The sequence below is a fragment of the Stegostoma tigrinum genome, chromosome 27 (assembly GCF_030684315.1).
Source record: "Stegostoma tigrinum isolate sSteTig4 chromosome 27, sSteTig4.hap1, whole genome shotgun sequence".
Lineage (NCBI taxonomy): Eukaryota > Metazoa > Chordata > Chondrichthyes > Orectolobiformes > Stegostomatidae > Stegostoma > Stegostoma tigrinum.
The window spans coordinates 43,346,616-43,373,144 of NC_081380.1; the positions used below are offsets into that span (position 1 = coordinate 43,346,616).

At 40.2% G+C, this 26,529-nt stretch overlaps 1 protein-coding gene across 2 annotated transcripts in view; it reads left to right on the plus strand.

Annotated features, from left to right (window-relative positions):
• brip1 (BRCA1 interacting helicase 1) overlaps positions 1 to 26,529 on the plus strand; it is a 243,832-nt gene that overhangs the window by 82,905 nt on the left and 134,398 nt on the right. The window contains exons 8-14 of one of the 2 annotated variants that reach the window (XM_059655417.1): positions 3,440 to 3,661; positions 3,770 to 3,969; positions 6,972 to 7,104; positions 10,664 to 10,818; positions 12,215 to 12,380; positions 13,922 to 14,059; positions 19,073 to 19,234. In XM_059655417.1, the coding sequence (XP_059511400.1) occupies positions 3,440 to 3,661; positions 3,770 to 3,969; positions 6,972 to 7,104; positions 10,664 to 10,818; positions 12,215 to 12,380; positions 13,922 to 14,059; positions 19,073 to 19,234 (1,176 nt within the window). The remainder of the gene's footprint in view (positions 1 to 3,439; positions 3,662 to 3,769; positions 3,970 to 6,971; positions 7,105 to 10,663; positions 10,819 to 12,214; positions 12,381 to 13,921; positions 14,060 to 19,072; positions 19,235 to 26,529) is intronic. The other variant, XM_059655418.1, reaches the window with a different exon arrangement.

Below are 26,529 nucleotides of genomic sequence, written 5' to 3' on the forward strand. Positions count from 1 at the left end.
TACCTCCACCTCCGCTCCATTGATACATGCGTGTCCTCTAGTCTGCTTCATGAAGTCGTTGACTAGCTCCTTTGTTTTGCTGACATTGAGGGAGAGATTGTTGTCTTTACATGATGCCACTAAGCTGTCTAATCTGTATTCTGACTCATCATTGTTTTAAGATCTGACCCATTATGGTGAGAAAATCTGAAAATGGAGTTAGAGCTGAATTTGGCCAAACCATCATGAGAGTATTGGAGTATAGTAAGGGGCTGAGAATGCAACCTTGCGGGGCACTGATGTTTCATGCTATTGTGGAGGTGGTGTTGTTGCCACCCTCCTTACAGATTGCGGTCTGTGGGTCAGGAAATTAAGAATCCAGTTGCAGAATGGGGAACACAGTCTAGGTTTCAAAGTTTGGAGATGAGTTTTGTTGGACTTTTGTTGTTGAAGATAGAGGTAAAATAGGAAATTGACTTGAGTTTCCTTGGTATCCAGATGTTCCAGGGATGAGTGTGGGGCCGGGGACATAGTGTCTGCATTGGACCTCTTGTGACCGAAGGTGAATTGCAGCAGATCAAGGCGATCTGGGAGGCTGGAGTTGATGTGTGCCATTACTAACCTTTCAAAGCATTTCATAATGATGGGGGCTAGTCATTAAGGTACGTTGCCAGATCTTTCTTTGGCACCATGGTGATAGTGATTTTCTTGAAAGGTGGGAACCTGTTGTAAGGAAAAGTTAAAGATGTTTGCAAATACTCCCACCAGGTGGTTTGTGCAGGATTTATTCATAAACCATCAGTGCCTAATTGGGGTTTCCCAGGTAGTGGAGAGAAACCCTTCACAAAACTTCCTTACTGTGACACTTAGCTGATGTTTGATAAAATTCAGCTCTATGTTAATTCTTGATCTGTTCAGAGCAAATGAGAACTTAGAAAAGTATTAACATGATTTTGACGCTTTTGATGTTATTCTACAACAAGTTTATTCTATGTGTATGCAAAATAATTCTGCACTTTTCAACCTTTCATGAAAATTTGTCATTAACGTGGTGGTAGAAACAGCCTCTGAGATTAAAAAGGACAAGCCCCACTCCAGAACCTGAACATGTAATTGGGGTTCGCAATTCGATGCAGTTTGGAGAAGTGCACTTTATTGTATGAGATACAGACTTTTGGAAGAAAAGTTAAACCATGCCCCTGTCTGCCTGCTTAGGTGAATGTAAAAATCCTCACTTGGTTATGATTTAGGTTTACTGACTTTAGCATAATGCAAATGAAAAAGCTGCAATGCGGCTTGGGGATGAAGACACATATCTGGAAGATACATCTGTTTCTTTTTCTGTTACTTGCAGCTAAATTTTTGTTGCTTAAAATCTAATCTAACTGGAAACAATACTAACATTATTAATAAAAATAGTACTTAATGGTGATATCTTTTAAGTAATATGAAGACTGTCATCTTCCAATACATAATTGAAGTCCTTTCCAAGCAACGATCCATAGTTAATGATTGTGGAGGATAGCAGAGTTTTCCATTCTAAACCGGATGGCCAACAAGATAAATTTGATCTGAAATCAAAATAGAAACTTGCCATTATATCTGACATCCATCAGCTTAAGTCTTCACAGCCAACTCGAATAAACCAGGCTGTGTATACTGCTTTGATTTTAGCCATCTGTTCACATTCCCAACACTTGTGCCCTCTTGTTTACTTTCATCCCATTAGCTTCCTATACATCTCTACCCTTTAGTTTCTGTAACCCACACCAATTAACTCTGATGTGGACTGCCTTCTGTTGGCTATCTTCCAGTTGTGGCTCACAGGCTTTAATCCTAATTTGGATCCATTTCCAGTTGTTTCAAGACCAGTAGAGATATGCCTGTGCCCTACAAGCAACGTGTTTCTCCATAATAGAAGCAAAAGTTTAAAGCACTCATGTAAAGTCAGTCAGTGTCAAGCAGGTTAATTGATTTTGTGATAATAAAATGTGAGGCTGGATGAACACAGCAGGCCAAGCAGCATCTCAGGAGCACAAAAGCTGACGTTTCGGGCCTAGACCCTTCATCAGAGAGGGGGATGGGGGGAGGGAACTGGAATAAATAGGGAGAGAGGGGGAGGCGGACCGAAGATGGAGAGTAAAGAAGATAGGTGGAGAAGGTGTGGGTGGGGAGGTAGGGAGGGGATAGGTCAGTCCAGGGAAGACGGACAGGTCAAGGAGGTGGGATGAGGTTAGTAGGTAGCTGGGGGTGCGGCTTGGGGTGGGAGGAAGGGATGGGTGAGAGGAAGAACCGGTTAGGGAGGCAGAGACAGGTTGGACTGGTTTTGGGATGCAGTGGGTGGGGGGGAAGAGCTGGGCTGGTTGTGTGGTGCAGTGGGGGGAGGGGATGAACTGGGCTGGTTTAGGGATGCAGTGGGGGAAGGGGAGATTTTGAAACTGGTGAAGTCCACATTGATACCATATGGCTGCAGGGTTCCCAGGCGGAATATGAGTTGCTGTTCCTGCAACCTTCGGGTGGCATCATTGTGGCAGTGCAGGAGGCCCATGATGGACATGTCATCAAGAGAATGGGAGGGGGAGTGGAAATGGTTTGCGACTGGGAGGTGCAGTTGTTTGTTGCGAACTGAGCGGAGGTGTTCTGCAAAGCGGTCCCCAAGCCTCCGCTTGGTTTCCCCAAACCAGTCCCAAATCCCAAAACCAGTCCAACCTGTCTCTGCCTCCCCAACCGGTTCTTCCTCTCACCCATCCCTTCCTCCCAACCCAAGCCGCACCCCCAGCTACCTACTAACCTCATCCCACCTCCTTGACCTGTCCGTCTTCCCTGGACTGACCTATCCCCTCCCTACCTCCCCACCCACACCTTCTCCACCTATCTTCTTTACTCTCCATCTTCGGTCCGCCTCCCCCTCTCTCCCTATTTATTCCAGTTCCCTCCCCCCATCCCCCTCTCTGATGAAGGGTCTAGGCCCGAAACGTCAGCTTTTGTGCTCCTGAGATGCTGCTTGGCCTGCTGTGTTCATCCAGCCTCACATTTTATTATCTTGGAATCTCCAGCATCTGCAGTTCCCATTATCTCTAATTGATTTTGTGGCTCATTTAGGAACATATCAGGATTGGTGTTCTGTAATTAGCTTTTTTGTCTGTCCCAAAACATGTATTTATGCAGCATTTTAAATTTCTAATCCTCAACTAAAGTACCATGAGGGCAGCCTACCAGTAAAGTAAGAGAAGTAGAATTTTTTTAAATAAATGGTATTATCTGATGTCCTTTTAAATGATTGGCCACACATGGACATGTTTATTTTCCATGTTTAATTTTCAATTTAGCTGACTTCATGTCATTTTTAATGAGTGAACTAGTTCTTGCTAAAGTGCTGCATCATCTTATTCTTTACTATTTGAAATGATATTTTCATTCATCTCTAAAAATTAGAACTTTGTAATTATTTTCCAAATAGGGGAAATCATGTCGTTACTATCATGGAGTCCATAAAATGAATGAACAGAAAACTTTACAGTGGATTCATGGTATGCATTTGGCTTGGGACATTGAAGAGTTGGTGAGCCTTGGAAAGAAGCTTCGTTCATGCCCATACTTTGTATCTCGTGAGTTGATGCAAGAGGCAGACATTGTATTCTGTCCGTACAACTATCTAATGGATCCACAGATAAGGGAGAGTGTAAGTGTTTTTGTAAACCGTTTATCAAACAATTTTATGTTCTTTGTGGACCATATTGTACTAGAGCATCACGATTGCTTTTTCTGCTTTTTTTTGCTTTCCTGATAGATGAAGATAAATTTGAAAGATCAAATTGTTATCTTTGATGAAGCACATAATATTGAAGACTGTGCACGGGAGTCATCTAGCTTTAGTGTCACAGAGAGACAGCTGTTATTTGCTCGAGAAGAACTGGATTGCATGGTCAACCAAAATATCAAGAGAAATGATCATGAGGCACTGCGTACAGTCTGCTATAGTTTTACCAAGTAAGTAACATGTCTGTGTATTTATTTATTAATTGTACCAATTTTATTTAACTGCTTTTACTTAATAAAGTTGGATTGAGTAAGCTGTGGTTGTTGAGCTTTCGGTATAGGGTATATTTTAGCTACTTGGAACATTGGAACAGTTTATCACCATTCTTCTTAAAGCAAAAATTGAACAAAACAATTGCCACAAAATCCATAGTTTGTATGTTGTTCAAAACAGCATATGTTGTAGTGATTACTAGGCTCTGCTGTCTCATCCTGTGTATCAGATGATTGCATTCTGATCACTCTTAACTGTAGCAACTAATAAGTTATATAATTTGATGACTTTTTTCATTTGTATCTATTATTAAGAATTATATTATTAAGCTGTAAGATGTGCGCTGTACAGTATTGTCGATGACAAATACGCCTACAGCCATTTCTTCTTATCTCCGAGGATTCCATTCTTGAGAACCCCTGCAAAAGATGGAATTTGCAGGTGCAGAGCTCATTAAAAATCACAGATACACAAGCTTTGTCTGCGTATGTTAATTTTAGTTGTTAATTATTTTTGGCGCGGGTAGGCGAATTCGCAATTCATGATTACCTTACAGAGGATTTACTGGTGTATGTTTATTGCTACCTTTCTCTTCAAAAAGAAAAATAAAGTGCCAACTGTGAACTGTAGATCATGGTGCCACTTTTAAGATAGCCTGTGATTCTAATCACTCGTGACACAGTCAAATTTGCTTGCAACCAGGCTTAGTATGCCACACGAACAAAAACAAATTGCTAGAAAAACACAGCAGGAGCATCTGCGGAGAGAAAGCAGAGTTAACGTTTCAGGTCTAGTGACCGAAAGAAGTGTCTTGAAGAAGAGTTGCTAAACCTGAAACATTAACTCTGCTTTCTCTCCTCACATACTGCCATACATGTTGAGTTTATCCAACAGTTTCTGATTTCCAGCATCTGCAGCTCTTTTTATTCTTGTTTAGTTTCCTGCACAGTTGGTTGCTACATATGTTTCATATGCAGGGTACAATGATTACAGATGCGTTCAATATGTGCTGCATAAGTGCTTGATTAATTCAGTTAATTAACCTCTCATTCCTCTCAAGTAGAGCTCATGTTCAGATAAGGGGGCCATAAATGCCCTCCATCGACTTTGAGAGTGGTTGCAGCCATTTTCCATTTCATTGTACATTTATAATTTGCCTAAGAATAGTTGGCAACACAGGTTGCGCTTGGCAAAGAGTGTCCCTGGTAATCAAGGATGACTCCTTTCCCCCACTCCAAGCCTCCATGTTTCTTTCTTCCTTGCAATCCCTGTTGACCACTTCAGTGCTGAGCGTCCACATATTCTCACCTGATTCTTCTATGTCTCAATCACCCAACTTTATCCTGGGACCCTGGCTCAACACCTCAGCTACGCCAACCATCGTGTTACACCATCTCTCACACACACACACACACACACACACACACACACACACACACACACACACACACACACACACACCATCAAAGCAAGGTGATTGTGACTGATGATTAAATCCCTTCCCCTGCAGTAACCTCGGTCCTCCAAAGCTCTATCGCTTCCTACCCTTACACATTGATTTGCATATCCTTCACATTTGTCCACTCTGCATGTTGCCTTGAGTCCCCAGAATTGGTTTTCCAACATCCCTTGTACAATACTGGCATCTAATAAATCTTGACATTTATTAGGCTGACCCCAGGACTGACCGTGGCCCAATACCCTGTGAAAGCTGAATAGACAACTGCAACTATTGAGGGAGCAGATCCATGACTAATCTCTGTGCAGCTCCCTGACTGACCTATTGTGAATCCCTGGACTGGTTGTGCTGGAACTGTAGACAGCCTCATGGCCCACTCCCTGAAATGCATAGATGTAGAACCCCTGATCCTGACCACCCCAGCTGGCTGAAGGACTGTGTCCAAATCCCTGTACTGAGATTGGATGCTGCCTTTGACTGTTTATGACAGTTTGCCCGGACTAACTCCGCATGCAGTGTTTGTCACATAAGTTGCTGGGACAAAGGTTAATTTTGACATTGACATTGCACCTTATAGCAACATGTTCATCCCTTGACTGATCACTGCTTTCAACCATTACGGGATTTGTCTGTGCTGGTCAGCAATGCAATGCAGAAGTACTATGAACATTTAAGTGCTGAAGCAGGTGGCAAAGCACACAGACAAGGCAAGTCTGAGAGCCTCTCAGCATCCAAGCCTGAACAAAGGGATTGAGTGCTTAATGAGGAGCCTTGGGACGCACTCCTGTTCAATCCGTGAAGTGGGTGCTTCTCCATCCAGACAGCAACATTGGAGTAGAGAGCTGTATTCTGAATGGGTTGAAGATGTGCAGTGGTGATGTGGTGAGGCTGGTGAGTGTCCAGTGCTAACTTTTGTAGATGGGGGTTGAGTGGTGCTGGTGGTTGCTACCATGGAATGTAATCTGAGATGTTGGGAACCTCTGCCCAAGATAGAGGCCTGGAGGAGCAAGTGAATAGCTGGTACCACAAGAACTGCTCTGACTTTAATATTGGGAATTGTCACCATTTAGCTTTTATCTGGTCATTGGGAGAATACAAAACTGCATATCAGTAAGTTGCAATTAGGTTGTAATGAACACGCAGATAGGTCATTTGCAAGATTCTCCTCTCTCCATTGAAAATCTAGTTGCAGAATCTGACATTTTTTCTTTAAAATTGGGAGCTTCATCTTTCCAGTCACTTTGCATCTTGCCAACTGACTTGCCATTGTCCATGTTGCTCAGGGGCTAGAAAGAATTCTCCCACGGTTTCTCTTGATACTGTTTTGCTTAAGTATGCTTTGGTTTCTTGCATTATTTGTACCTGATTCTGACATGACATTTTAGTCAACTGGCAATATTTTCTCTGGTTAGGATGAAAATTGTTTCAGTTTAAGATTTATAAAACGTTCGCATAGGTCTACCTCATGAAAAGCTAATTATATAAATTTCTTATTTGTAGCTGGCTAAAGGAGTGTTCTGGGAATCTGGTGGAAAAGGAATATGAAATGTCCTGCAGAGTCTGGAACGGGAAGGAAATGCTAAATGTTTTTCATAAATGGGGATTAACTGGTGCTACGTTTTCCATTTTACAGGTAAATTGGTTATTTCATAAGAGTAACAAGGCTTTGATCAAAATACAAAAAGGCTTCACACTTTATCTTGCTTCCCCTATGATAAACTGACTGAATACTAGCTAGGAATTCAATATAACATCTAATGTTTTAAAGATTCAAGCAGTGAAGAGATGAGCTAGTGTTAGGATCACTAACGATTGGTAAAGACTTCTGAGTTTCTGTTCTACTGGAGAAACCTCCAGGTGGCATCCAGGAGTTTCCCCACAATGAGTAAAGAAAAGATCTGGTTAAATTGTTATGTGCCAACTGTAGTTTGTAGCTGACAGAGAGAGCTGCTAAGCACCTATGAGCTGTATTCTCCCTACCAGAGCTCTCTGCATTGCATTTATTTTTCATTTTTAACTTGTTGATTTCCTATCACTTTGGACGTACGACTTGAGATACAATATTTAGGTTAGAGACTGAAAGAATAGTTGAACTGAGCCTGTTGATTTGATCTGGCCTCCTTATTCTTAAACATGCATTGTAACTTCCAATGTTTACACCAGTCATGGAGAACCTATTACATTGTAATTGCGGCCTCCTTCCTCCCTGAAGGTTCTGCACAGAGGTTAAGGTCATAGAGTCATGGAGGTCAATAGTACAAAAAATGGCCCTTTGGCCCGTCAAGCCTGTTTTTGGCTGGCACAGTCATCTAACTATTCAAATCCCATTCTTTTAGCACCAGGCTCATGGCCATGTATGCCTTGGCATCACAAGTGTACATCTAAGTACTTCTTATTCTGCCTCTTCCAACCCTACAAGCAGTGAATTCCAGATTCCCACCACTCTTTGATGAAAAAGGTTTTCCTCACATCTCTAAATGTCCTGCCCCTAACCTTTAATGTATGCCTACATACATTAAAGTCATTGATACCCCTACCAAGGGGGGGAAGAGTTCCTTCCTGTGTGTTATATTTGTGCCCCTCATAATTTTATACATCTCAATCACATATCACCTCCGTCTCTTCTGCTCCAAGGAAAACAACTCCAATCTGCGTTTCTTCATAACTAAAACTCTCCAGCCTAGGCAGCATCCTGGTAAATTTCCTCTGCACCATGTCCAATGCAATCATATCCCTCCTGTAATGTCTTCCAGAGTTGCATACACTCCTTTAACTGTAGTCTAACGAACGTTTTGTACAGTTTCAGCATACCCTCAATGCTCTTAAAATCTATGCCTCAGGCAAGTACCCCATATGCCTATTTAACCATTTTAACGAAGAAACATTGAAAATAGGAGTAGGAGGAGGCCATTCATACCATGAACCTGCTCAGTCATTCTTCACTATCATGGCTGAATAGCCTAATCCTGCTTTCTCCTCAGACCTTTGATCCCATTTGCCCCAAGTGCTATATATAGTCGCCTGTTCAATACATTCAATGTTTTGGCATCAACTACTTCCTGTGGTAATGAATTCCACAGGCTCACCACTCTTTGGGTGAAGAAATGTCTCCTCATCTCAGTTCTAAATGGTCTACGCCGAATCGGCATACTGGGGACCCCTGGTTCTGGACACATCCTCCATGGGGAACATCGTCCCTGCATCTACCCTGTCCAGTCCTGTTAGAATTTTATAAGCCTCTATGAGAATCCCCTCATTCGTCTGAACTCAAGCGCAAACAATCCCAACCTAGTCAATCTCTCCTCATATCTCTGACCTGCCATCCCCTAAATCAGCCTGGTAAATCTACACTGCACTGCCTTGAGAGCAAGAGCATCCTTCCTCAGAAAAGGAGACCAAAACTGCACACAATATTCTAGGTATGGCCTCACCAAGGCTCTGTATTACTGCAACAACACATCCCTGCTCCTGTACTTTCAACCTCTCGCAATGAAGGCCAACATACCATTTGTTTCTTTGCTGACTGCTGCACCTGCATCTTACCTTCAGCGACTGGTTTACAAGGATGCTCAGGTCCCACTGCACACTCCCTTCTCCCAACTTAATCATTCAGATAGTAACCTGCCTTCTTGCTTTTGCATTCAGAGTGAATAACCTCACATTTATCCAAATTATACTGCATCTGTCATTGATTTGCCCACTCACCCAACCTGTTCGGATCATGCTGAAGAATCTCTACATCCTCCTCACTGTTTACCATCCCACCCAACTTGGTATCATCTGCAAACTTGGAGATGTTTCGTTTATCTTAAGCAACCTAAACACGTACATTGCCAAGATCCTCTGATCCTTGCTGCTTCACAGGGTCCTACTGTTCATCATGCATTCCCTTGCCTTGTTTATCATGCCCAAGTGCGTCACCTGATTTATTTGGATTACATTCCATTTGTCACTCACCAGCCTGTCCATATCCACCTGGAATGTGCAGTTATCCTCCTCACTGTATCATCTGTGAATTTACTGAACAACCCTCCTACATTAAATGCCTAAATCATTTATATATTACTTCAAACAACAGGGGCACCAATACTGATCCCTGTGGAACCCCAATGGTTTCACGCTTTCAGTCACAAAAATGCCTCTTGCTCCTCACTTTCAGCTCCTTACCATTGAGACAATTTTGAATCCAATTAGCCTAATTTCCTTGGATTCCATGGGCTCTTACCCTTGCTGTGTTTCTCATGCAGACCTTATCCATAGCTTTGTGAAAGCCCAAGTAGACTGCACCAAAGTACTTGATAAAAAGTAAGATGTTTACTGTATTATAGAAAGTTTTAGATTTGTGTACATCTGTTTTATAAAGCACTAAAAGAAATGAATTCTGAAGTGCGTAAAAAAACAAATTGGTCACCTAAACACTTTTTTTCAAAACAGAGTTGAATTCACCGTAGGGTTTTTGTGTTCATGACATTTCCACCTGAGAAAGTCTTGCATTTCAGCCATTTATGATCAGGCCAAAAGCTGACTCGCGAGTTTAAACTGTTACTTATATTTTAACAGCACTGCAAAGATGGATATCAAACTGCATTCTTCAGTTATTCTTATATTTCACTTTATGGTTGATTATGGGTATTACTATGATTCTGTGATTTGCTAAGACCTGGGATTGTGCCTATCCTGCCCCCTTTCAATTAAGGATGGAATATGAAGACCATGAAGGGAGAAGAAGAGAAATAAAATACGGCTTTGAAAATATGATTTTGTTTTAAATCTAAAACTTGGTTCAGTTTTTCTGAATAGCTTTTTCAGGTTTCAGCCATACAATTAGTATTAATAACTTGCTTCAGTATCTCCATAATTAAAGTAATAGAGCCAGCATTTCAGGTTTACTTCTGAGATTGGTAACCTCCGCCCATTGAATGATTCAAGGATCTATATTCATACTACTTTACAGATGTCAGTTCCTTGAATATATTTAGGAATGCAACGTCTGGAGGGAGAATTGCACGTTTGCAGTCAGCTGCAGTTGTTTGAAATGCAATTTTACAATACTATACATTCGGAAGGACTGCACTTCATGTGGATGATTAATGGGCAAATGCCATCGCTTATTCTGTAGCTGCTTTAATCTTTGTTACTTCAATATGTATTTAGTGTTAAGTTATATATATGAAAGAGCTTTTGATATGCAGAAACACCTGGATGCTGTACTGGAGAAAGAAGAAAAGATAGTTATGATGAATGGACAGCAGGAGTCGGTAACAATCCCAACTGTAAGTCCACCAACACAGATAATGCTGAAAGGACTTTTCATGGTGCTTGATTTTCTCTTCAGGGACAGCAATAGGTGAGTGCTGGAATCTTTTTAAAAGGATCTATTCACTCTTCAGAAGGTGTGATTTGAAATAAACAATTAAAATGATGTTTCACGTAATATGATTATTTGGAACTTTCCCGCTACAAACATTTTGTGCTTTGCAAAAATGAGACTATTTGAAATTGAGTACAGCCTGATTATAAAATACAATTTCTAACAATTAGTGGAACTTCCATTGCGTATGCTATAATCACTTGACAGTTTTGTGGGCAGTGCCCTGTATGAAAGTTAAATGACAAAAATCAACCACCTCGTCTGATATAAGTCAATGTTAGAACAGAAAAGGAATTTAATTCAATTTACTTGTTTTGTAGTTGTGTGTATTTGCATTCCTTAAGCTATTGGAGTACCCTTTTTTAAAAAAACAAGGAATTTTGTTTATGTACTGTGGCATTTTCTTTTACTATGACATATTTTAAAGCATCTACCATACTTGTGTAAATTAATGACCAAAAGAAGTTAAGTATTTGAAGCATCTAGTTTCTAAAACTGGAAAGAAAGTCATTTCCTTCAAAAGATGTTAATTGTGCACTTAGATGGCATCATCGTACTGCATCATTTAATCCTGTGAAATTGATAATCATTGTTGAATGTTAACATTTTGTGCAAGTCTGAAATGCAAAGCTACAATATGTCAGAATCTCAGAAGATTGTTATAGATTAAATACTTTTGTGAAGGTAGACAAACAGGAGGCTTGAAGAACACAGAAGGCCAGGCAGCATCTGGAGGAAAGGAACAGTCAACGTTTCCAGTATCACTGCCCTACTACGTTCTTCCAGCCATGTGATAATCTTCCTATTGCTGCAGATGGACTGCTCCTCCAAGGTTCACAAAATTATTTAGAGACAAGAAAACTGCAGATGCTGGAATAAGGTAGTCAAGCAGGAAGCTGGAAGAACACAGAAGGCCAGGCAGCATCTGTATGAAAGGAGCAGTCAACATTTCAGCCCGAAACTACATCTGCAGTTTTCTTCTCTTGTGAACTTGCAAGAGCAGTCCATCTGCAGCAATAGAAAGTTTGTCACATTTTGAACACAAGTTTTTGTTTAAGCTAGGGGTATTAGGTAGTGAATTGCATTACATTATTGGCTAAGTGTGGAGTTATTTATTATTTCAAGGAAGTTGTTTTCATTCTTTCTTGAGATGTGAGGATTGCTGGCAAGGCAAGCATTTGTTGCTCATCCCACATTGACCTTGAAAGGGAATGGTGAGCATGTTTTTTGAACTGCACCTCTGTGTCTAGTGCAAGTACATCCGCAATGCTGTTAAGCGGGAATTTTCTTTTGAAGAATAAATGGTACATTAAGAACAAATAGGATTTTTGAGGGAAGATTGCTGTGATGAGTCATATTTTTGTCCCTGTAGATTTATAGATGACTATAGGGTGGCAGTGCAGCAGACTTACACATGGACCAATCAGCCAGATATTCCTGATGAAAATGGTTTCTTTGCACGCCCTCGATATAGGAGAAGCTCACGGAAAAAGACAGCTGTGCTGACCCTGAGCTTTTGGTGTTTAAATCCAGCAGTGGTGAGTCCTATAACTGAATTGTATTATGCAACGTACCTCCTTGCTGCCTGCTACGTACTCTGTCATTATATTAATATGTGCTCACTTCACAGTGCCATGTGCTCTCCTTTCATCCTAGTATGTCTTATGTCCACCAGGTCTGCTTGACAGCCATAGTATGCTAGCTCAGTACTCTTTATGCCTCCCCATGTGAGTCTACCCAGCATCTCACTGCCCCACTTTGCGGATCAACTCAGCCCTTGATGCCCCTGTGTGCACTCACCCGTCTATCAGATATCTGTATGTGCACTTGGTTTTCCTCCTGTCAGTGCTCATGCTCCCACCTGGTGCTTCTTTCGGTGCCCAACTCCCTTGTGCTTTCTCTCTCACCTCAATGTCCTCATCTGCATTCTCCTGTCGATGTGCCCTCACCTACTCCCTTCTTTCTTGCTCCTCCACACACTAGGCAATTTTCTGTCCACATCTTGCCTGAGGTCTCCGTGCTCATTGTTGCACCGCCTCAAAATAAGACATCCTGCCACTCCATTCCCACTACTCTCTCAGCCCTCACCCCACCCCACTCCATCGCTGGCACTGTTCAGTTGTCCCCTAACTGCTTGGCCCTTAACTTTCACTATCTTTTGCAACCCCATCGTCTCAGCACTCTACTCTCATATTCTTGCTACCCCACTTTATTTGTTTCTTCCTTGCGTCCCCTCTTTTCCATGTATGTATGCTGCCTCCTCTTTTTAACATCCCGTCTGTGTGTACATGCGCTCTATTCTCCCTCTGCAATATTTTCTATGTGCATGTGTTCTCCTGTCACCTGTACTGTCTCTCCTCTTGTTCTCCGCTGACCTGTGCTTCACACACCCTTCTTTTTATTTCCCTCACATACGTGCATGCATGTTTTCTCCTCTTGCTCCATCCTCACCCGTGAGTGCACATGAGGAGAGGTGATGGCTGGTGGTATTATTGCTAGACTGTTGATCCAGAGACCCAGATAATGTTCTGGGGACCCGGGTTCAAATCCTGCCATGACAGATGGTGGAATATGAATTTAATAAATATCTGGAATTAAGAATCTAATGATGACCATGAATCCATTGTTGATTATAGGAAAAACCCATCTGGTTCACTAATGCCCTTTAGGGAAGGAAACTGCCATCCTAACCTGGTCTGACCTACATGTGACTCCAGACCCATAGCAATATGGTTGACTCTGAACTGCCCTCTGGAGTTGGGCAATAAATACTGCCTAGCCAGCGATGCCCTCATTCCGTGAACAAATAAAAATAAAAAACACTGTCTCCTCACACTCTCCCCTTGCATGCGCATTCTCTCCTCTTGCATACACGCTCTTTGTTCGTTTTGTTTTTCATCTTTCTTACTTCCAGAATGAGAACTGTTGGCATACTAAACTTAGAAGCTTTCTGACTAGTGGATTTAACCTGACATTATACTGTCCTACTCCTTTTACTTAAGACACTAGCAAAGGTTTCTGCAGTTAAATTTGTTAATAAAGGCTTAATTTGAAATGTGTTATGTTCATTTTCTTCTAGGCATTTTCAGATCTCAATGGCGTCAGGACAATTGTCCTAACATCCGGAACATTGTCTCCAATGGAGTCCTTCTCTTCAGAGCTGGGTGTAAAATTCAGTATTCAGCTGGAGGCTAATCATGTCATTGACAACTCTCAGGTAATGAGCTACACTATTTATTTCCCAGCTAACAGTTCAATCATCAGAGGCTAACCTCAACTTATATATGCTCTTTTATTAAGTTGGGAGTATTTGTGATGAGGGCATCTACAGAAACATCCAGGTTACATTAAGCTGTTTATTTGACACACATATTGCAGGGAAATGTCTTTGCCACTAAGTGTATTTGAGAACTTTTCCCCTGCACTTTTTTCTTTACATTTTCATTGCAGTTCATAAATCTTATGAATTGTTCAATCAATTAGTTCTTGTGGTAGGTGTAATTCTTAACTACCTTGTCATACCTGAGGAAGTGACAGTTGTTTCTTTTGCAAGGTTAAATTAGGTAGTTTTTTTGATAGACAAGAGAATCAATGGCTTGGGGTACAGATGAGAAAGTGGAGATGATACCATAACCAGATCAGATATTATTTTTACCAAACAGCAGATCAAAATGATCAAACGGCTTACCCATGCTTCTTGGTCCTACGTATATGCGAATTCTATAATTTCTCTTTTCCATTTTTTGTCCTTTTCTTAGGTAATGTTTGCTACATTACCTATTTATACTGCAATAAATGCAACTTTGATTGTAAATCTGCAGTTATTAATTGACCAAACACAATGATCCTTCCCTTTTTTCTAATTGGGAAATAAAAAGTCTGAGGAAATTAATGAAAGCCTGGTGAAAATCTCCTGAATGCTTCATTTGAAATCGAATAGACAATGAGTGCATTGTACTTGGAGTACGATGGCTCTTAAAGGATAGCTTTGTCAAGGTGGTCGGGGACGAGTGATTATGAGCAGTGATCTCTTCTATAAATGTTCAGTTTTCATTAGTCAAGAAGTATTTATAAATATAAATAATATTCCAAGTAACCAATCTGGACTAAATGACATAATTTATCCAATCTGCAGAAGTATACTCCATTCTCTTCTGCTGGAGAAAGATTACTTTGGAAAATGATTATTCTTTCAATTTTATATTTTCGTATTAATCTAATAGCGGTTTATAAAAATTTAAGTGGAGACAGAAATTATTCTGCCCCTGCCTTGAACACTTGATTAAATATAAATGCCTAACTTCATCCACCAAGAATCTATGTGACTAGGTACAGATGAGACTAGGTGGATGAAAGAGTTAAACAGTTAGAAACAAAGCATGGATATGGTCCACATACACAGCTCATTAAATCAGTTCAAAGTTCTACATTATGTAGATGCACCACAGGAATGTTTGAGACTTCATTAGTTTTATGTTTTTAACTTGAGATCATACCATCTGGTGAGGCCTTGCTAATAATATTCTTTACTTTGGTTAACTTGAAATAATGAACAGAACAAATTTATACAGAACAGAACATGGGTGTACTTAACTCTTATTTAAACCTTATTAATAAATACTGCATTAGATCAAAGAAAATTAGGGGTGAAAATTGCATTTGTCTGCAAAAAGTTGGTTTTAAAAGTTGACTGGGAGACCACCAAGGTAATGAATACAGAACAGATAGCATGGCTAGCAATAAAAGAGTGATATATGCTCTTAAAATGTACATTTAAAATGTTCTGTTTTCATTACATTACAAAACTGTGTGTAAAAAGCAAAGCGTTTTCTAAGTTTATCATTGGGGTATCTTCAAGTATTCAGTGAGAGGATCCTTTTGAATCTCCCTGCACACTTTTGATGATTATAAGACGAGGGTCACTGACTTTATGCTCATGCTTCAAGAATAGTAGTTTGGGGACACTAGCCTAAAAGTCTAAAACTTTTATACCTTTAAAATTACGTCTAGCTCAGATCAGAGTGGACAGTTTGCAGTGAGAGTTGATGCTATAATCACATCTGCTGGATAGGTTTTCATGTGTACACTCCTGTTTATTAGTTCATTTTGCAGAGAAGGGAAGAATGCAGTGATGCAATCCATTCATGCAGTCTATCACCAATAGGACAGATACACACGTTCGGATAATATATGAAATAAACAAACACATAAACGTTTGGAGCAATTTGTGGAAAAGTTATTCTGACTTTTCAAAAATTTTAATTTTCTGAAGTTTCATATCAGTCATGACATAACGGCAAAATTGCCTTCTTTATTTCACCATTAATCCATTAAATCTGCTCTGAAGGTGAACTGTTACAGAATATCAGTTGCTATCAATGGAATTAGTCTGGGCTCTTCATGACCAAACCCCAATAAATAAAGTTTTTTTTTCAAAAGACACAAATTGCAATTTTAATAACACAAATATCTTAATTTAAATATGTATTATTGAGAGTATGAGGTTTGATGATTGCATCATAAAGTTTTATTTTGATTTTTCTGGGTGTGTTTGTAAGGGGTGATTGTAGTAAGGTTGGTTCAGTGATGAACTGTTGAATTAGCAGATTATGGGTTCCTCCAGGTGGGAAATTATCCAGCCAGTGATTAATTATTCTGAAGTGTCGCCTAGAGGAGAGAGATACTTTCACAAAGGAGCAAAAAAAGGAAGGGTAAATTATGCTCACTGAAATGATCAAGATTACGAACGATTTTGATGTGGTAAATATTGAGAGATTGTTTTCTCTGGTTGGGGAATCTAGAACAACGGGGCACAGTTTCAGGATAAGTTAAAATGCATCAAGGATACTTTTGTCTCTTTTGCTTTGAAACTATATTCAGTGTCAAAGATCATGTTGCAGCATGTTTCTGTTTTTTTCAATGTTTTTTGTGCTTGATGATCATGATGTATCCCGTTCTCATCGATGCTGATCTTATGTTTCCTGGCTGTAATCTTAATCCAAGATGGTGACCAAAGCTTCATTATCTTTTACAATTGGAGCTTCAAAGCTAAATAAAAATCACACTTTGTTACAGCTCTAGTTTAAATGTCAGCAGTTGGGCAATTACCTGTACATCTGTAAATTGTCAGTCAACATCAGTGCTAGAGTACCACTTTATGACTTGACAGTGGTTATTAGCAACACAGTTAGCCTCATAATGTCTTAACTTCTCTACCATTGGATCTGTGCAATATAGTACAGAAGCTTGTGTTACACTTATATACTTGTGAATATATTGGCTGGTAGATATCTTAACTTTCAATGCTGAAAGTCCTAGCAATTTTAATGAAATGTTAGTACATAGATTCCAACAAACATACCTTTAGTAGGTTTTTTTTTATGTATGGAGTATGACTTAATATACCAGAACATTTTGTAAAGACAGATTGATTTGTTACTTATACCTCATTTGGTTTAAAAACTACTTAAAATTATAAAGCCTGAAAGTTTATGCTGCGCTGTAAATTCACAAGCAGTAACCATCTCTGGCAGATCTTCTACCCTTCCTTGAATTGCGGCATGTCTGTTATGTTGTCCAGGTACTTTTCTCATGGTGGACATTCTCAGACTAAGAGGTTAAGCATTCAAGATTGAGAAGAGGAGAAATTCCTTCAAGTGAACATTGTAATTCATAAGAATTCTTAATTTTGAAAGCTGTGAATGCTCAATTATTAAGTATAAGAAATCAACATTTTTAGATACAAAGGGAGCCAAGAGATGTTTAGGGAGCATGTGAATGGGTATGTGAGGTTAAATATAATTATGATCTTATTGAATGATGGAACAGGCTTGGAAGGCTGAAAGAACTTCACCTGCTCCTGAAGTTCTTCTGTCCATGAACTTAGACTTTTAGAAGACATCCCGGCCAAGACTGATGTTGTCATGGACTGACTTCCAATTTGCACGACACAGTGACCTCTGCTGGGAAGCGCAAATTTGGAAGGATGAATTCTTAATGATGTCACCACTCTTTACTTTAATATCACCAAAATCAATTTTAGCATTTTCATTGATAATGCAATATAACCCAGTTTGATTTGCATTGCTTAGTACCGCATCATGCAATACATATGCCTCAGAAGCTATTAGAGCAGCTTTTGAATATGTTTTAAAGAATAATAACATTCTGCTGACTCTGGCAATAATGTAGGTAATCCAAAAAAAATGACATGACAGTGAGCAAACCTAACCAGATTATGTCTTAGATATAATGAAAAAGATGTCTTTAAGGCTAACTTGTTATGTCAGTGAAGGTTTTGTTTCATGTTTTCAACCTCTCTCACTTAGCTGTTGGATTATTAAACTAGTCCTTTAACTATGGGGGAGAAAATAATTGCATTGTTTTGTTTTTCAGAAGTGGCATGACATATTCAACATATTTAAATTTTACGAATGACACAGCTGTTTCATAAACGTTATATTCCAAATCTTTCTCATCCTCATCAAGTTAGGCTTCACTGGCTTCCAGCTGAATGTCCCTTTATGATGATCATGATCTTTCTGTTTTCATCTGTTGATCTTGCAAAGTAATTTTATTCTGCTCTTCCCAGATCATGACTCTTTCTTATTCCATCACCATTCTTCCAACTTCATATTCTCCATCAGTTTTCTATTTTTAATTTTGGTGGTGCTGAAGACAGGTGTTTGAGGCACACGGTCAGCAGTATGAAAATAATATAAGATGGTTCTTCAAGGAAAAGAAATAAACTTGGCAAGGAAAGACATCAGCTTTGCTATTTGATGGGAAGACTTTGAGTAGAAGTTGGACTGCGCGGTGGACAAGGTGTTAGTCCATTAATATGCAGTGTTGTAGGGTGTACTACAAATATAGTGTTCAACAAAATTCAGAGCTGAGGAAGGAAGTTGGTGGATGTGATACAGAGAGGTTGTCAACAATAAACATCATCCTGTGTTACTTATGTACTCAAAAGTGAGTCAATTATGTTATCACATCAGTATAAACCAACCTGAATACCTGCATAACAAAGTGTGGAGCTGGATGAACACAGCAGGCGAAGCAGCATCTCAGGAGCACAAAAGCTTTTGTGCTCCTGAGATGCTGCTTGGCCTGCTGTGTTCGTCCAGCTCCACACTTTGTTATCTTGGATTCTCCAGCATCTGCAGTTCCCATTATCTCTGAATACCTGCATCACGTTGTCTTTGTAACTTATTTATTTATTTTTCTTTAGGTATGGGTAGGAACAATTGGAACAGGACCAAATGGACGAAAACTCTGTGCCACTTTCCAACACACAGAGACATTTGGGTTTCAGGATGAAGCTGGAGAAATGCTGCTGAAGATTTGTCAAGTTGTTACTCAAGGTGTACTCTGCTTTCTACCTTCATACAAGGTAATAAAATAAGAATCAATATTTTACTAATCCGATGTAATAATTTTGCAGTGTGGCCTAGTCAAACATTTCCTTTTAATGATTCAGTAATGCTCAACACTTTTTGCCGCCTGTCATTTACTGAAGCAGTACATGTTCAAACTCTACAAAATCTGGGCAATATCCAGGCTTGGGCTGAAAAGCAGCAAGTAACTACGTATCACACAAATGCTGTTTTCAAAAAACAACAGTCTATTCAATGCTGCTTGTCATTCAGTGGTGTTTACCATAAGTGAATTCCCCCCCTACTGACACCCTTGAGGTTACCATTGATCAGAAACTCAACTGGACTCGCCACATGAACACAATAGCTACATGGGCAGCTCAAAGGCTATGAATACTGCAGCAAGTAACTCCTATCCTGACTCCTCGAAGCCTGCCTATCGTCTGCAAAGCATGAGTCAGAATTGTGATGGAATATTCCTCACTTGCTTGGTTGGGTTCAGCTCTACAAACTTTACAAAGATTTGTCACAAGTCAGGACAAAACAGCCCAGATGATTGACACCACATCTACAAACATCCTCCCCCTCCAGCGCCGATGCTCAGCAGCAGTGCTATCTACAAACTGCACTGCAGAAATTCACAGTCAGCGCCTTCTTATCTGCCACAGCTTCCATCTAGGAGGACAATGGTGGTAGATACATGGAAACACTACCACTTGTAATTTCCCCTCCAAGCACTCACCACCCTTGACTTGGAAATATATTGCTGTTCCTTCACTGTTTCTGGGTCAAAATCCTGAAATTTCCTCTTTTTGGGCATTGTGGGTCAACCTACTGCACATGGACTGCAGCTGCTCAAGAAGGCAGCCCACCAGCGCCTTCTCGAGGGCAACTTGACCGGCAGTAAATACTTGCTAGCCAGTAATGCACATGGCCCACAATTGAATTTTTTAAAAAAATTAATGATGGATTTAAGATGTACTTTATGATTACATCAACTGCCAGATTGCACTTATTGGATTTGGAACATTCAAAGTTATTCGAAATTGTAAAGAGACAACTGTCTTGCTATGTGTACTGTACGTTACTTGGCAAAATAGTTAGCCTGTCAGGTTTTTACAAAAACAATATTGCTGAGGTACTGTATTTCCAAAAGCACTGTTTTCAAAATACCTTTGTTTTTTATGGCTGCCAGTTCAAAAGCCAATAGTTGCACTGAATGCTGCATATATATGTTTTGTTCCAGTCTGACACTGTTAAAAGTGAAGTTCTTTGCAACTTGAAATGGTTTAAAGGCGTCTGTGAAAATAAAACTGTAGAAAAGTGATTTAGGGGTTCTGAATTTTTGTCAATAATCTTATTTATTAAAATTAGTGTCTATTTTTAAATTTGAGCTCTGTGTCTAGTTTCATCCTTACAATAACTTGTGAAATAAATATAAACTCCAAATCTTCATAGGAGGAGAAGTAACTTCCTGGATTTTAAAATATTTTGTAATATTTCGGTAGTATAATTTCTTTTGGAAAGCAAGAGCATTTGTTGGATGTGCACTTTTCCTACTTCCATTTGTTTCTTTAAAAAACATTGAATATAACAAATATTACAGTTATAACAAATAAAAATGGTTAAGGAAACCAGGACTGATGTCCTAATGGATTAGATATACTTTTTTTCACCAAAAGGACCTATTGTATTCATATCCAATATAGATGGAAAGAATATAAGCATACTGTCTCTGACACTCAAAAATCTGATCAAACTAGTTTTGAGGAGTCTTAATATAATTCCTTCCAGCTGCTCAAATTTATCATAGTTTGTGCCAACATTGCATAAATAGATTATTGACAAAAATTCAGAACCCCTAAATCACTTTCCTACAGTTTTATTTTCACAGACACCTTTTAAACCATTTTAAGTTGCAATTGCAAAAAAACTTCACTTTTAACGGTGTCAAACTGGAACAAAACATATATGCAGCAGTCAGTGCAACTACTGGCTTTTGAACTGGCAGCCATAAAAAACGAAGGAGAAAACCTACTGCAATGGTGATGTCCTTAATGCTGATGCATACCTGACCAGTTATTTGGGAAAGTTATTAGTTGTTTCATGTTTAAATGTCGGTGCGAAAAAGTACAGAAATAAACAACAAATGTTTCAAAGATTACTTTCTCTAAATTTGTATTAATTTTAGGTATTCCAAAGACCAAATTTAGTTAAATTTCAAATACTTTTTAATGATCTTTAAATTTTGCAATGAGTTTTGAACAATCTAGTTTCCATAGTAGACTTTTACTGAACTGAAATATATTTGAGATTACAAGGTGCAGAGCTGGATGAACACAACAGGCCAAGCAGCACTTGCCCTGCTGTGTTCATCCAGCTCTGCACATTGTTGTCCCGGATTCTCCAGCATCAGCAGTTCCTGCTATATTTGAGATTGATGTTTGCTTTCAGTTTATGAAGTGCAGCTAAAATTAACAAGTATAATCAAACATTTTATTATGCAACCTTTGACTTATGGTGGTCCGTTTACATGGGTGGTCATGAAATCATGATTTATTTGCTGTTGGGGCAGCCAATAATGTTCACTATAAATAGGTGGCCCCTATGTACATGAGTGATCTGCAAGGTAGAATTTTACTTTAAATTACAGAATATAATGATGATTGGAATGTAGTGCTTCATATGTTATGAGTGTGTAATGACATTGATATAACAGGTGATTATTTTACTAGCAAAACTATTGTAAGTGTGAACTTCTTCATTCTGTGCATATGAATAATCAAAAGATGGCAGGGTGACAGGAACAAGTAGAGATATTACAGCCTAAACCATGGGATAGCCCTGGTGGTGTAATTGTGTTAATTAAAGAATCGCAAGATTTGTTAATGTGAGACTCTGATGTTGGTAATGTCGCCTGGATGGAATTACAAACTGTTCTTGCGATGTTATATATTTTCTTGTACGATTTTTAGATTTCTGTTTGGTGAGACGGACTCTTCACCGCTGGGTGAGCAAATAACTTTCTAGTCTAGTCAGTACATGAGTTGACATGCATAAGACTTCAATTTGATTTTCTGTTTATTTCAGTAGTGAAGCTTTGGGTCACTGTTAAATTCCTTCTCTCAAAATATGGTTGGTAAGAGGAGCATATTCTTAAAAGCAGCCTGGTCTTTTGGGAAAGCAGTTAAGAAATAATTGTTCATGGAAAAAAATTGTAGAAGTCTGGATCTCTCACCTATAGAAAGCTGTAGATATTTACTCAAGTAATCATTTAAAATAAATTAAAACGATCAATAAATTTTTGCTGTTCAATGGTATTAAAGGATATTGGGCAATGTTCCATGTAGCCCATCTGGTTGGGCAGCAACCTAGAAGCTCTTGCATGGGCCTTGTAATGTGAAGCTTTAACTTAGCAGGTATGCATTGGCCATGCAGACAAATTTAAAAAGTGTGAACTTACAGCTTGTGTGCACTACAAAAATAAATTCGAGGGACTCTTCATATGGAGTTAAGGTGGATGAATGGAGGTTCAATCAGTTAGGATTTCATTGAATGCCAGAAAGGCTGAAGGAGCTGAATGGCATACAGCTATTTTTTTGTTCACACAAAACATTGGTAAGGCCACGTTGGAATACTGCATCCAAATCTGATTGCCCTGCTGTAGGAAGGATGTTATTAAACTGGAAACGGGGCAAAGAAGATTTACAAGGATATTACCGAGACTGGAAAGTTTGCTTAAGGAGAGGCTAAATAGGCTAGGACTTGTTTCCCTGGAGTTTAGGAGGCTGAGTGTTAACCTTATAGAGGTTTATAAAGTCATGAGGGGCATAGATTAAGAGAACAGATTTTCCCTAGGATAGGGGAGTCCAAAACTAGAGAGCATAGGTTTAAGGTGGGAGTGGAAAGATTTAAAAGAGACCTGAACGGGAACTTATTGCACAGAGGGTGGTGCATATATGGAATGTCTGAGTGATAATAGGAACTGCAGATGCTGGAGAATCCAAGATAATAAAATGTGAGGCTGGATGAACACAGCAGGCCAAGCAGCATCTCAGGAGCACAAAAGCTGACGTTTCGGGCCTAGACCCTTCATCAGAGAGGGGGATGGGGTGAGGGTTCTGGAATAAATAGGGAGAGAGGGGGAGGCGGACCGAAGATGGAGAGTAAAGAAGATAGGTGGAGAGAGTATAGGTTGGGAGGTAGGGAGGGGATAGGTCAGTCCAGGGAAGATGGACAGGTCAAGGAGGTGGGATGAGGTTAGTAGGTAGGAGAAGGAGGTGCGGCTTGGGGTGGGAGGAAGGGATGGGTGAGAGGAAGAACAGGTTAGGGAGGCAGAGACAGGTTGGACTGGTTTTGGGATGCAGTGGGTGGAGGGGAAGAGCTGGGCTGGTTGTGTGGTGCAGTGGGGGGAGGTGACGAACTGGGCTGGTTTTGGGATGCGGTGGGGGAAGGGGAGATTTTGAAGCTGGTGAAGTCCACATTGATACCATTGGGCTGCATATATGGAATGAACTGTTTGAGGAAATGTTGGAGGTGGGTACAATTATGTTTAAAAGACATTTGGACAGGTACGTGGAAAGGAAAGGAAAGAGGAATGTGGGTCAAATAAATTCAAGCAGGACTAGTTCAGTTTAGGAAACCCGGTCAGTATGGATGAGTTAGGTTGAGGGATCTATTTCTGTGCTGTATGATCTACAACACTTGACAAGTATTGTGAGAAGTGAAGGCACAAACCATTGCTTTGCCACTGGGCAGCTGTGCTCAAAAAAAGTGTAAAGTGTTTTGTTGCAGAAGAACCTAAACTATTTTTGAATGATCTGCTGTTTCGTTTCAGATAAGTGAAGTTTGATTTTAATAAATTTCCGACACCAGTTTTTATCCTTTCCTTTTCTGAGAGTGTGAAATTCCTTTATATAAGGTTTGTTTTCAGATGTTTCGTCACCATACTAGGTAACATCATCAGTGAGCCTCCGACGAAGCGCTGGTGTTATGTCCTGCTTTCTATTTATCTGGTTAGGTTTCCTTGGGTTGGTGATGTCATTTCCTGCGTTGGTGATTCATTTCCTGTTCTTTTTCTCAGGGGATGGTAGATTGGCTCCAAATCAATGTGTTTGTTGATGGAGTTCCGGTTGGAATGCCATGCTTCTAGGAATTCTCCTGCGTGTCTCTGTTTGGCTTGTCCTAGGATGGATGTGTTGTCCCAAACAAAGTGGTGTCCTTCCTCATCTGTATGTAAGGATACGAGTGATAGTGGGTCATGTTGTTTTGTGGCTAGTTGATGTTCATGTATCCTGGTGGCTAGCTTCCTGCCAGTTTGTCACAGTTCTTGCAAGGTATTTTGTAGATGACGTTCGTTTTATTTGTTGTCTGTAGAGGGTCTTTTAAGTTCATTAGCTGCTGTTTTAGTGTGTTGGTGGGTTTGTGGGCTACCCTGATGCCAAGAGGTCCGAGTAGTCTGGCAGTCATTTCGGAAATGTCTTTAATGTAGGGGAGAGTGGTTAAGGTTTCTGGGCCCATTTTGTCTGTTTGTTTGGGTTTATTGCTGAGGAATCGGCGGACTGTGTTCATAGGGTACCCATTCTTTTTGAATACGCTGTATAGGTGATTTTCCTCTGCTCTGCGTAGTTCCTCTGTGCTGCAGTGTGTGGTGGCTCGTTGGAATAATGTTCTAATGCAGCTTTGTTTGTGGGTGTTGGGATGGTTGCTCCTGTAGTTCAGTATTTGGTTCATATGTGTTGCGTCTACAGGAAAACAACACATACGGACCAAATACTGAACTACAGGAGCAACCATCCCAACACCCACAAACAAAGCAATGAGCCACCACACACTGCAGCACAGAGGAACTACGCAGAGCAGAGGAAAATCACCTATACAGCGTATTCAAAAAGAATGGGTACCCTATGAACATAGTCCATCCATTCCTCAGCAATAAACCCAAACAAACAGACAAAACGGGCTCAGAAACCATAACCACTCTCCCCTACGTCAAAGACATTTCCGAAATGACTGCCAGACTACTCGGACCTCTTGGCATCAGGGTAGCCCACGAACCCATCAACACACTAAAACAGCAGCTAATGAACTTAAAAGACCCTCTACAGACAACAAATAAAACGAACGTCATATACAAAATACCTTGCAAGAACCGTGACAAACTGGCAGAAAGCTAGTCACCAGGATACATGAACATCAACTAGCCACAAAACGACATGACCCACTGTCACTCGTATCCTTACATACAGATGAGGAAGGACACCACTTTGATTGGGACAACACATCCATCCTAGGACAAGCCAAACAGAGACACGCAGGAGAATTCCTAGAAGCATGGCATTCCAACCGGAACTCCATCAACAAACACATTGATTTGGAGCCAATCTACCATCCCCTGAGAAAAAGAACAGGAAATGACATCACTAACGCAGGAAATGATATCACCAACCCAAGGAAACCTAACCAGATAAATAGAAAGCGGGACATAACACCAGCGCTTCGTCGGAGGCTCACTGATGATGTTACCTAGTATGGTGACGAAACATCTGAAAACGAACCTTCCAGCTTAGCGAGCAAACTCACATCCAGAACCTCAACCTGAGCTACAAGTCTTCTCAAAACTCGCTATTCCTTTATATAGTTTCACAAGCAAGTGACTTCCTTGGCATGGTTGTTTAAATTGTGAGTGTTGATGCATCCTTTGGTCTGGAGCAACAGCACCTTCCTCACTTTGCATACTCCTGGCAATGATCTCTGGATTATGATGAGAAGTGAAAACTCTGAAAAACTTCTCCTTTAACTCCCCCCACTTCCTACAGACTAAGAGGATGGCCACGACTGTGTCGGCACTACCTTGTGCTCCCATGAGGAGCGTAAACAGTTCATCAACCTTAGTAACACCTTTCACCCCAACCTCAAATTCATCAGGACTATATCCAGTACCTCCCTCCTCTTCCTGGTCCTCTGTTTCCATCTCTGGTGACCGCCTTAAAACTGATATCTATTTCAAGCCCACCAATTCCTACAGTTACCTGGACTACATGTCCCCTCACCCACACTCCTCCAGGAATGCAAACCCTTGCTGCCATTTCCTCCGCCTCCACCGTGTCTACTTCCAAGATGGAGCATTCCACTCCCGAACATCCCAGATGTCTTCCTATTTCAAGGACTTTAATTTGCCCCCACCAGTGATTGAAAATACCCTCAACACATCTCTTCATTTCCCACACTTCTCCCCTTACCCTGTCTACCCCCGACAACAAAAATGAAGCCAGAATCCCCCTTGTCCTCACATATCACTCCACCAACCTCC